Consider the following 12,678-nt stretch of genomic DNA (forward strand, 5'->3'; position numbering starts at 1 on the left):
GAGCTGCTGTGGATCATCAATGTAGTTCCAAAGTAAAAGGCTGTTTGAAGGTGTTGAAAATATTCAAAATAAAGTGAACACTTCATCTGATATTAGCTTTTTTCAGACTGACAATGTGTAAGTCAAAGACTAACAGTTGTCAAACACGTTAAAGATGCAAATATCTATAAAGTCAAAGGGAAATGATATAAAAACAGATGAAGAGATGACTATCTAACAGCTAGCAGCTGAATACAGGAAGGAACCATTACTCATCATAAACAGGTTTCAGTTTGTTGTTCTGACTAATTTTCTTACAATAATGTAAAAGATAGATAGATAGATAGATAGATAGATAGATAGATAGATAGATAGATAGATAGACAGACAGATAGATAGACAGACAGACAGACAGACAGACAGACAGACAGACAGACAGACAGATAGATAGATAGATAGATAGATAGATAGATAGATAGATAGATAGATAGATAGATAGATAGACAGATAGATAGATAGATAGATAGATAGATAGATAGATAGATTGATATCTGAAGCTGTTCGGTCCTCTACTTGTAGCCAGTGAAGCTAACTGTCCTTTAACGCTGTTTCACACGTCGCCACCACAAGATGTCGCCATTTTTTCTTAGTGATACTGAGTTTTATAATTATCGCTTCGCCACCCGCCGCCAAGTTTGATCCTCTGCTCTTACCGTAATTGTATACAAACATGGCGTCCGACAGCGACAGCGACGAGGACTTTGTGAATTTCGGGACTCCTCTGGAGCCTCTGGAGGAAGGTAGGGTTGATTTTAATACATCGACAACCCGCTCGCCTGCACTGCGACACTTTCTGGTTGTTTTATGTGGAAATAAAATAGCTGCGACGAGTCCAGCGGTCACTACAGGATGCTAAGCTAACGAGCAGGTAGCTGACAGCAGGCTCTGAGCTGTTAGCTCCCCGGTGTGTAAACCACACTTCATTCTAATATCTACCGGTTTAACGGTTTTGAACGAACTGGCTTAACGTACAAACCGCTGGATGGTCAGTTAATATATTTTACGTTTCGTCACCGTTCAGTTGTGTCTTCGGTTGATATGTGATTCATAAAATATCAGATTCATTCTTTTAAATCTCATTTCTGTTTAAATCTTTTTACTGACATACGTCACAATTCAAGTGTTAGTATATATGACATTACACGTATTTTCTACATGAGCGGTTTTACTGTTGTGGGTGAAAATGGAGGGAAAACCAGATCAGTGTGAGAATATTCAGTTAGAGAATATAAATTTCTACTGGAACAGGTGTGCTTTGGTCATGTTTACCTATTCGTAAATAATGCTGAGACAGATTTGCCAGTAAACAAAGGAACAAAACAAGCCGGATGTAGTTTTAAGTTTAGTTCTGGGTTTGTTGGTAAATCATCTGTTATTAGTTTTGGGATAAACGTAAATATAAACGTGATATTTAGCGACAGATGTTATTGGTGTGATGAGGCAGCTGCACATTTACTCAGCTGTGATTCTCAAACACATTAACTTTATTAACTTTACTGTCATACTGCATTTATGACGAGCTCATACATACTCTACAAACATATTCAACACCTCTATAGATTAAATTATCTGACACTGTATCAAGTGGCAGCAACTCAGATTATTTTCATTATCAGTTAATGTGCTGATTATTTTCTTGATTAATCAGTTAGTTCATTAGGCTTTGAAACATCAGGAAATAGTGAAACATGTTAGAATGCTTTAATTTCCAGGATGAGGATGTCTTCACATTAGTTTTTCAGTCCAACGATCTGTAATGTCAGACAGAGAACAGCTGCAAATCCTCCATAAACTTATACTTAGACTTGATTTAGTAATCAATTATCAAAATACATTAGTTGGTGATTAATTTTCTGTTATTTGACTTCTTGAAGGATCATTTTAGCAAGTAGTTTTTAGTTTGTGTAGTTTTACTGAAGGATTACTTAAACTTTTAAAGTCAAGTAACTGAATACTTTCTCCAGCACTGGATTTGCGCTGCGTTGCGCTGCGCTGCGTTGCGTTGCGCTGCGTTGCGTTGCGTTGCGTTGCGTTGCGTTGCGTGTGTATATATAATGTCCGTGTCTTCATGTGTGTATTTCTGTGTGTTTGCTGCAGACGAGCCTCTGAAGAAACCCGTTCCGCTCCACGAGCAGACGGTCAAAGATGAGAAGGGAAGATATAAAAGGTTCCACGGGGCGTTCACTGGAGGGTTTTCAGCCGGTTATTTCAACACTGTCGGCTCCAAAGAAGGTCAGTGCTGCACCACACCTGCTCACCTGTTCACCTGCTCACCTGTCTGTGAGCAAAAGACTGAATGTTTCTCGAGGGTCTGGATCAGTGTTGGTCCAAGGCTCAGCTTCTCCTTCCCTCCGACAAATAGTTTAGTTTATGTAATTAGTAACTTGTGAACTGAAAGACCCGTGTAGCAGATTTTTGAAATGAATCTGACTCATTTTCACAGGATGTCTTTGAATCCTTCATTTTAGGGCTGAAACAGTTTTCATCACTGAATTATTCTGTCTGGAATCAGTTGTTAAGTTTATAAACTGTCAGAATCACAGACGTGACAAATCCTCATGGAAAAGTTTGGTTTTTCCAACAGGACGTGAGTATTTTATATTGTGTTTTTAGGCTGGGCCCCGTCAACCTTTGTGTCGTCACGGCAACAGAAAGCTGAGAAAAATCATGCTAGGCCGGAGGACTTCATGGACGAGGAGGTAAAACCGTCTCTCATGTTAAGATGTGCTCTCATTTCCTGACCCAAACAAAGATGGCCGCCTGAAATGGGATGAAGTCTTTAGGATTATGAAGATTTATTTGAATTAATTTACAGTTCCGCTGTTAGAAGGTCGCAGTAACTACAGACGGCTATCAGGAAGTGTATGAGAGACATAGACACAAAAACAAAGATTAACGGCAGCAAATCAATAAGTAAATATTGATTATAGTTTATGTCATCGTGCTTCAGGACTTCAGTGAGCACGGCATCGCTCCCAGAGAGATCACCACCAGTCAGGAGTTCTCGTCGAGCCGCAGAGACGATGCCAGAGAGAAGGCGAGAGCCGTCAACGCCCAGGCCGCCCTGATCCCCGGAGACACGCTGCTGGAGGAGCTGATCGCACCTGCCAGGTGACGGTCAACGCCCACAACCACTGAGAACCAGATTGTTGATTTTAGAGCAGTTCCAGGAATATATGATATACAATAATAATAATAATAATAATAATAATAATAATAATAATAATAATAATAATAATAATAATAAATAAAGTGAAATCAGTGTTGTCTCCTCATGGAGTCGGTGCAGGGATTGAGTCTGTTCTGAGGTGTGTTGGTTTTCTCTCCCAGGTCGTCCATCGGGGTGGAGCTGCTGAGGAGGATGGGGTGGAAGGAGGGTCAGGGCGTCGGGCCTCGGGTGAAGAGGAAACCTCGTCGACAGCAGACCGAGTCGTGCAACACCTCATGTTTGTTTTCCAGCTGCTCTTAAAGTCGAAGTCTCAGGTTTTACTTTTCTCTCTGTGCAGAGATTTAAAATAGGTTGTAATCACACCTGTGGTTTGGTTTTTGTTCCTCTCCTGACAGATGATGCAGCCAGACTTTACGGCTGTGCGCTGCCCCCTGCTGGTTCAGAGGACTCAGAGGTGAGACAGCTGACGACAGACTTTTGTCCAGGAGCCTTTGCCATCGCTCAGAGACTGAATATTTCATCTGAAAATCCCTCTGGAATCTGGTCCTAAACACCGTCCTCCTTTTTACTGCTGAGACGTCCAACTCTTAAATAAAGTTAAAATGAAATTTCCTGTGTCTCCCGACAGGACGACAATGACGACGACTTCGCTCCAGAGAACGTGACCTTTGCCCCGAAGGACGTGACTCCCGTGGACTTTAACCCCAGGCTGGGGGTGCAGGGTCTGGGGTACCGCGGGCTGGACCCGGGCCTGGCACTGCTGGGCCAACGAGCAGCTGAACACATAGACCTGTTCAAGCCTCAGTCTGAGACCAGGAGTCGACTGTTTGGAGACACGCAGAGACGCTCACGGAGAGGAGGCGTGGCCGGACAGGTGAGGCTTCTAAGGTTTTCTTTTTTAATAGCAGGAAGTTGGCTGTTGTCATTCTCTTACACGCTGCTGGTGACCTTTGACCTGCAGGCGTTTGGAGTGGGGGCCCTGGAGGATGATGACGATGAAGAGGTGTACCACAGAGACTCCATGTCCAGGTACGACAGGGAGCTGGGAGGGGAGGAGCCTGGAGACGGACTGTACGGCTGGACGGCTCCGCAGCAGTACACCAAGAAGAGAGGTAACACGTCCTGGAAAGTTTGTAGATTGTTTAAATATGTATTTGTTGTATTTATACATATATCCTTAAAGGTTTTTGATGATATAAAGATGGATTTGGAAGATCAGAGTTTTTGAATTTTCCAAAACAAGCTTCAAACTAAAACTTGTTCTCATCACCATCACTGATACTTGACTTGTTTCTTGGTCACATGACATTTTTTAAATCAGAAGAAACAATATTTCATGTGTAAACTATGAAAACATCATTAAAACAAAACAAATACAGAGAGGAAAAGAAATCTCAGGTGTTCTTTAAGACCTTGTACAATAAGTTTTTCTATATACAGTATATATTTTTTTCCTTCTCAGACAAAAGCAAAGACGCGTCGTATCTCGGTAAAATCCTGGATGGATTCACTTTGGCCCAAAAACCAGCCGAGGAGAAAACGGTGAGCAGCTCTGAAGGCGGAGATGATCTGTCTCTGTGTCTGTGTAGAAAACAAACTAACCCCTCGTGTCTCTGTAGATCTTCCCTCCCCCCGCTCTGCCCCGAGACTACAGACCGGTCCATCGCTTCCAGCCTTCGCTCAACATGTCCGGCCTCTCTGGGGTCAGTCCTGCTCTGGCCGAGGCTCTGAGGGTCTCCAGGGGCCACATGGTCAAAGAGGAGCCCCAACAAGGAGGACGTCACCAGCTGGACTCCGGCCAGAGGAGGGCGCTGCTGGGAGAGGATGCCCTGCAAGGTACGGGAATATTCATGGAGTAGCTCACTATTTTGTCTTCTTCTTCTTCTTCTTCTCGAATAATTGCTGAATCACTTTGTGTATCAGCATCAGTAAATGTCACTCACAGTTTGATCCAGACATGTTCTGAACTGAGTTTAGTGAAGCTGATAAAAATGTAAAGTTGTGTACTAACGTCAGGAGTTTCTGTTCAGGTCCCAGTTCAGTTCTGGAGCTGCTGAGACCTGAAGACCGGGAACGACTTCTGAACCTCCGCAACTCCTCCAACCCGCCCTCCGCTAAGACCACGACCACGACCGCCACCTCTGACTCCCGCGATGTGCTGCGGTCAGTGGGGGCGTTGTCGGGGGCGTCGGCTCTGACCGGTCTGGTGTCCTCCGGCCTGCAGCAGCAGCGGCAGCAGCAGCAGCAGCAGCAGCAGCAGCAGCAGCAGGAGGCTCTGGCGTCGTGGAGAGGAGTGCAGACCTCCTCCCAGACCTTCAGACCGTTTGAGAAGACTCCCAGCAAACAGGCGCGCTACGAGCTCTACCTGAACTTCCTGAAACAGGGAGACAAAGGTAGGAGGATCTGTCCTACATGTCCCATCATGCACTGCAGGCAGCCTAAACCTGGGCTCAAAGGTAAACCTGGTTTGTGTCTCAGATGCTCTGGAGCAGAGTCTGGACCCGGGGATGACAGAGTGGGAGCGCAGCAGGGAGAGAGATGAGTTTGTCCGAGCCTCCATCCTCTATAGACCCACCTCCTCCTCGCTCTCCTCCCGCTTCACCAGAAGCAAGAACCAGGAAGACGAGGACACCGTGGAGGTCAGCCGGGACCAGGAGGTAGGATGACAGCGTGGACACCTGTAGGCCACACCCACCAGATAGATAGACGACTTTATTAAAACGGCGTAGCAGCTGGATGCATGTGAACAATAGAGACAAGAAGCAGATAAATAAATAAATCCCTGCTGCTGCAGACAGGTGGACTCTGAGACAGACTGAGACTCTGAGACAGAATGAGACAGACTCTCACTCTGCCGACAGCCTTTAAATCCTGTTTTGAATCTTTTGCTGGAGTTTTTTTTGTTTGTTTTTTTCCCAGCTGATCTGGTCGAGTTTGGTGTCAAGCCTGTGTTGATGTTTGTTTGATGTTTGTTTGATGTTTGTTTTGTTGCGGTCGTCAGGGAGACGTGGACGACAAACAGGCGGCTGTCAACATGAAGATGTTTGGAAAACTGACCAGAGAAACATTCGAGTGGCATCCGGACAAACTGCTCTGCAAAAGGTTCAATGTCCCCGACCCCCACCCCGGGTATGACATCACTCTTCCTTAACTTTAGCTGTGATGTCATCAAAACTAAATCTGAGAGTCTGTTGACTTCCTGTCTCTGTCTCTGTGTGTCTGTGATTGGTCGTGCAGCTCAGGTCTGGTGGGTCTGCCCAAAGTGAAGAGGGACAAGTTTTCAGTCTTCAACTTCCTGACTGTGACAGAGAGCAGAGAGGCGACAGGTAGATTCACTCACCTGCACGTTTCAGCAGGTTCAACTTTTCCATTTCACTTTTCAGATGAACAGATTCCTTCTCTGAATATTAGTTTTGTCATTATCTAGGTCCAGGAAAGAGACGTTTCTGTTTGTGTCTTCTCATTCTCTCTGAGTAACACGACTTCACTTCCTCCTCCTCCTCCTCCTCCTCCTCCTCCTCCTCCTCCTCAGCTCCTCCCAAGCCTCCAGAGCCAGCGAAGAAGTCGAGGTGGGACGTTTCAGACCAGAAGGAGGAGAAGAAGAAGAGTGACGCTCTGAGTGATCTGCTCAGCGCTGCGAGAGACCAAACTGAGACCAAACTGGATCAGACCTCTTTACCTGCCCTACCTGCCCCCCCCGCCCCCCCCAGCACAGATCAGACAGAGGTACGGAGTCAGGACTGAACCCACTGAGGAGTTAAAGGGTTCATCCTGTAGGAGGCGGGAACGTGACGGGGACATGAGAATCTGATTGGCTCTTTGTGAGGTAACTGTCATGACAACAAAGCTACAAACTCACCTGTTCTCTTCACACAGACACGGTCAGGTGATCAGCAGAGCTCAGACATGAAGAAAGAAGGTGATGAAGAGGAGGAGGAGGAGGAGGAGAGCAGGCCTCCTATGGATCTGTTCAAAGCCATCTTCGCCAGCTCCTCTGATGAGAAGTCCTCTTCATCAGAGGGAGAGAGTGAGGAGGAGGAGGAGGACACAAAGGAGGACGAGGGAAAAACGGAGCCACAGGCCGTGAAGCTCTTCAACATCTCCTCCGTCACCTCCAACACCTCCTCTGTCACCTCCTCCGTCACCTCCACCTCCGTCACCTCCTCCATCACCTCCACCTCTGTCACCTCCTCCGTCACCTCCACCTCTGTCACCTCCTCCACCTCCAACCAGCAGACAGGTAACATTCCTCTTTCCTTCTCATAGCCTTTTAGAAATATGCACAAAGAACAGAGGTACAGTTTCAGGTGAGTTTAACAACCTGTGACGTGGATCTCCTCCTGAACTTGACTTGAGAACCCATCTGGTTCTACGTTCCTCTCTCTCTCTCTCTCTCTCTCTCTCTCACAAACCAGAACCTTTTAAATGTGAATTATTATTATTATTATTATTATTATTATTATTAATATTTCATATATGAGTCACCCTTATTTTGCTTGACTTCTAACTTTTGATCTAACAGGTTGATGTACTTACTGTGAGAGCAGGTGTAATATACTGTGATGTGATGACATGTGACTCTGGCTCTGTTTGATTGACAGCTGTGGCTTCAACTCAGGAGGAGTTTGGTCCGAAGCTGCCGCCTCCTTCAGCTGCTCGCAGTGAGTCCACACACCCAGACCTGAACCCACCTGCTGCTCTGATGGTTTAAATTAAAACTATTATAGTGCAGTTTTCTACAGTTTTAAAAATATGTTGTGGTTTATTATTACGACCTGTTCTCATCAACAGAGACAAGAAGCTTTTTTTGACAAGAAGAAAAATGTAGAAAGTTTCAGCCTCATAATTTAACTAAGTTTGAGAAGCTGAAACACTCCGGCCTCAGGACTCCCTGAGGATACGCTCTAAACATGTGTCAGTGTTTAGGTCGACTAAACTTTACCTGTTGTTCTTGACCTGTTCAGTCAGAGGAGGGGCCTCCTCCCTCTGCTCCCCCAGTGAGGAGGAGAAACCCAGCAGGAGGAGAAGAGAGGACAAAGAGAAGAAACACAAGAACAAGAAGCAGCACAAACACAAGAAAGAGAAGAAGGTTGGAAAATGAGAAAGAAGTCATAAATAAAAGCAGCGTTCACTCTGGCTGCAGGTCTGACTCTGACTTTTGTTTCACAGAAGAAGAAACATAAGAAGCACAAACACAAAGTGAAGCAGCAGAAGAAGAGTAAGAAGGAGGAGTCAGACAGCAGCTCAGAGGACAGTGACGAGGGCGGTGACCATGGAGACGGACAGGTGTTGACAGAGGAGCTGCTAAAGAGGTCAGAGGTCACTCAGACATTTACAGTGATGTGATGTAATAAAACACGGCCCCCCTGTGTAACCTTGTGTTGTGTTGACAGACTGAAGAGCGCCCGGTCTCATGAGACCTGGTGAACCAGCAGGACGTTTGTCCTCCGTGAGGACGACCAGCCCCCGTCTGCTCCGCACTCACTTCATTTTAAATAACAACTGTGATTCTTGTTTCAAATAATAAAATGTTTATCATTTAGTTGATGTTTTGTGTTTTTTATTGATGCTTTTTTACTGATTTGTTGTTTAGTTGTGACTCGTTCATTGTCGTTGGGAAAATTAGGAGAATGTATTGAAGGACAAGAAGATGGTAGAAAAAATAAAGACGGAAATGGGTAGTTACACCTTGAGTCTGACTCAATTCTGTATCAGTAACAGCCAAACTTCTATTTTAAGCATCATGCCAATAATAATGAATTACATTTATTTCCCATTTTTGTAAAGACAAATTACTGTTTTATTTCTACACTATTTTTCTGCTTTCTTAAATTAAATACAAATCTATGTAAAATGACAGTAATTATCTGTAATTAAAATGTAGCTTGTTATTATAAAGGTTAATGTCCATACGAACAATTTAAAGATTCTCTGTAATTTCAGGGTAAATCTGATTAGTTTCACATTTATGTGACTTCTACATTCAAACTTTGTGATTCTGGATGAAATGTAACAAACTTTTTTTCATCACATCAAACAGTCAAACATCAAACAAAACAGTTTGAAGTACTGGAATGTATCCCAGCATGCACTGGGAGGAAAGCAGGAAAATGGTTTAACACACACACACACACACACACACACACACACACACACATTCAGACCTATGGACAGTTTAGAGTCCTCAGTGAATGAAATGTCATGTCTTGTTCTAGTGATCAGAGTCCTGGAGGAAACACAAGGAGAACATGCAACACTGCAGGAAAGAACCAGGGTTGAAGCTGAACCAGGAGCTTCTTGCTGTTGTCTTCCTGCCTGGACTTTACTAGTCTGTGTGTTTGTGCCAGAAGAAACCATGTTTGGATGAGAGGGTGGAGCTGGGGAGGAGGGAGGGGTGGATCTGACCTGTTTTTCTAACACTAAGACTGATGATGAATAACGGCTCCTGGACTTTTTGCACCTTCCCTCCATCACTTATGGACGGCTGCAACAGCTTCCAGTCGACCTGTCAGACTGTTGCTCCGTCCTCACTGAGCTATGAAGGATTATTTTACATCTCTACAATGAAAACACTGATTCACCAAAGTGACTGTTAGATTCATCATGAGGCAGATGGTAAATATGAAGAAACACTCAGTACAATTTAATCACAGGTTTCTTTATTAAACACCTTTTCAATGACAACAATGAAGAGTGTGTGAGGTCACACATCCGTCTCTGAGGTCACAGCATCACATCTATGAAGAGTCTGGTTCTGCTCCAGGTTGCAGTTCTGGTGGGTCAGTTCCATCTGTTTCCTGCTGAACACCGTTTGATGTTAAACTGGTCGATACTTTCACCTGTGAAGGAGGTGACTGAGCTAGAGCTGATCCATCACTTAATCACAGTTTCATATTTATAAATTCTGATCTGATGAACAGCAGGAATGTTGTTGCAGGTAAGAAACTGAACCTGTGAATACTGAAGACAGAGAATAATAAACTCATCAGCAGTTAGTCTGTCATTTCATCAGAGGAAGATGAACTGGGAGGTTTTCTACCATCATCATCATCATCATCATCATCATCATCACAGCACATTAGAGAACTAAGGATGTCCATGCAGTCTCCCTTCAACCAGATGAATGGAAACTAATGGGCTGCTCTGTACATGAGCTCCTCCTTCTGTTGGCACAGATCACTCAGTTTTCACAGTGTGGAAACCTTTCAAATGACAATAAAACACAAACACTTGAGTTAAGATGCGGTGGATCACAGTTAATCACAAATATCGATCAGCTGTCAGGACAGGTGCATGAATGTCTGCTTCAGTTGAGGACTGGTTTGAGTATTAAATGAACAATCTTCTATATGATAAATATCTGTCTACACATTTTGTTACGTCACGTTATCTTAACTTGAACTATCGCTACGTCTTGATGGACAATGTATTAACTGACATTAACGCTGCGCATTACACTAACGCAGATCAATTAAACTGGGTCACGTGGAGAAACACAAACCAAACGTCGTTAGATTAACGTCGATTAAATTCACCTTTTTATTGGGCTTTGACTGAACACCTCCACGGGCTAACCCAGGTTGACACAGGTTATCCAGGTACCGTTAGCATAGCAATCGCTAAGTTATCAGCTAACGCTAGCACTAGCTGGCTAGCTTGGTTAGCAAGGTGCATCTTCACCTGAGCTGTGATATTAACAGGGATGCTAATCTTGGCTAGCAAAGAAATAAGCTTAAACCAAATGTACTTACCGGGAAAAACTGAACTGCTGACTCCTCTGAGTCTTTGAGAACAACTGAACACAGAACAAGATATTTACAGGTAAACAACAGAAGGAGCTAACTTTGATGAACTGTGTCTCACTCCTCACTGCTACTAGTCTTCTGTTTCCTGGATTATTTTCTATCTGCCAAATTCTTATTAGCTAATTTGAGTTGTAGGGTTTTAATGGAGAACTGGAATATTAGGAAAGACTGAATCTGTTTGGTCACCTGAGAGAAGTTAAGTGAATTTATATCCTGCAAAAATATCAGGTAAGAAAACATTTACTCTTGTTTTGGTGACGTTGTTTGTGTTCATGTCGTTTATTTCGGATTAAATAAAGCTATAGACGGATAAACAAATGTCATTAAGTATGTATGTTCATACTGCGTCATTAACGTGTTAAAGTGAAAAGCTAACCGCTAACTAATTTTACTGTGTGTTGCTAGTATGTGTTAATGTTGTCAGCTGGTTTAAAGCTTAAACCAACTGATGAGATGTCTTCGTCTTCTCCCGCTCATCCGGATCCGGGTCGCGGGGGCAGCAGCCCTCTCCCCAGCCTCTTCCACCAGCTCCTCCGGGAGAATCCCGAAGTGTTCCGAGGCCAGCCGAGAGATATAATCCCTCCAGCGTGTCCTTGGTCGGCCCCGAGGCCTCCTCCCGGTGGGACATGCCCGAAACACCTCCCCGGGGAGGCGTCCAGGAGGCATCCTCACCAGATGCCCGAACCACCTCAACTGGCTCCTCTCGACACGGAGGAGCAGCGGCTCTACTCCGAGCTCCTCACCCTGTCTCTAAGGCTGGGCCCGGCCACCCTGCGGAGGAAACTCATTTCGGCCGCTTGTATTCGCGACCTCGTTCTTCCGGTCATTACCCAAAGCTCATGACCATAGGTGAGGATCGGAACGTAGCTTCGCCTTCCGGTTTAGCTCCCTCTTCCCCACAACGGACCGATGCCGCCCCAATCCGCCTGTCGATCTCCCGCTCCATCCTACCCTCACTCGTGAACAAGATCCCAAGATACCTAAACTCCTCCACCTGAGGCAGAGCCTCCCCCCCGACCCGGAGCGGGCCATCCACCCGTTTCCGGCTGAGGACCATGGCCTCAGACTTGGAGGTGCCGCTTCACACTCGGCCGCGAACCGCCCCAGCGAGAGCTGAAGGTCGGCGCTCAATGTCCCCCACCGCCCACTCTGCCGGAGGTGTGTGTTGAAAATGATCTTGACGGGTTCTTCCGCCAGGCTTTCCCAGCAGACCCTCACAACCCGTTTGGGCCTGCCAGGTCTGCACGGCGTCTTCCCCCGCCATCTGATCCAACTTATCACCAGGTGGCGGTCGGTTGACAACTCTGCTCCTCTCTTCACCTGAGTGTCCAAAACATGCAGCCGCAGGTCTGATGATACGACTACAAAGTCGATCATAGACCGGCGACCTAGGGTGTCCTGGTCCCACGTGCACCTGTGGACATCCTTATGCTTGAACATGGTGTTAGTTATGGCCAAACTGTGTCTAGCACAGAAGTCCAATAACTGAACACTGCTCGGGTTCAGATCGGGAAGGCCGTTCCTCCCCACCACACCCTTCCAGGCCACGCTGTCATTGCCCACGTGAGCGTTGAAGTCTCCCAATAGGACAATGGAGTCCCCTTTCGGGGCACTTTCCAGCACCCTTCCCAAGGACTCCAAAAAAGGCGGGTAGTCTGAACTGCT

General features: G+C 45.4%; 1 protein-coding gene across 1 annotated transcript; it reads left to right on the forward strand.

Annotated features, from left to right (window-relative positions):
• Nucleotides 1-677: 677 nt before the first annotated feature.
• Nucleotides 678-8,750, forward strand: gpatch1 (G patch domain containing 1). Its single transcript, XM_056384062.1, has 20 exons — nucleotides 678-779; nucleotides 2,137-2,271; nucleotides 2,653-2,738; nucleotides 2,990-3,150; nucleotides 3,370-3,485; nucleotides 3,604-3,662; nucleotides 3,837-4,082; nucleotides 4,170-4,320; nucleotides 4,671-4,750; nucleotides 4,828-5,044; nucleotides 5,239-5,601; nucleotides 5,687-5,865; nucleotides 6,210-6,337; nucleotides 6,446-6,534; nucleotides 6,741-6,934; nucleotides 7,085-7,448; nucleotides 7,810-7,869; nucleotides 8,173-8,297; nucleotides 8,378-8,520; nucleotides 8,602-8,750. The coding sequence occupies exons 1-20, from the start codon at nucleotides 710-712 to the stop codon at nucleotides 8,633-8,635; spliced, it is 3,000 nt and encodes a 999-aa protein (XP_056240037.1). The 5' UTR covers nucleotides 678-709; the 3' UTR covers nucleotides 8,636-8,750.
• The last annotated feature ends 3,928 nt before the right edge of the window (nucleotides 8,751-12,678 follow it).

This window comes from Seriola aureovittata, chromosome 1 (assembly GCF_021018895.1).
Source record: "Seriola aureovittata isolate HTS-2021-v1 ecotype China chromosome 1, ASM2101889v1, whole genome shotgun sequence".
Taxonomy (NCBI): Eukaryota; Metazoa; Chordata; class Actinopteri; order Carangiformes; family Carangidae; genus Seriola; species Seriola aureovittata.

Bases quoted from the DNA above. Each gene is read 5' to 3' on its own strand.
- gpatch1 (XM_056384062.1), top strand. From the start codon at position 710: ATGGCGTCCGACAGCGACAGCGACGAGGACTTTGTGAATTTCGGGACT. The intron at 5,045-5,238 runs GTACGGGAATAT...GTTTCTGTTCAG, and splicing joins GGGAGAGGATGCCCTGCAAG to GTCCCAGTTCAGTTCTGGAG. The intron at 8,298-8,377 runs GTTGGAAAATGA...TTTGTTTCACAG, and splicing joins AACACAAGAAAGAGAAGAAG to AAGAAGAAACATAAGAAGCA.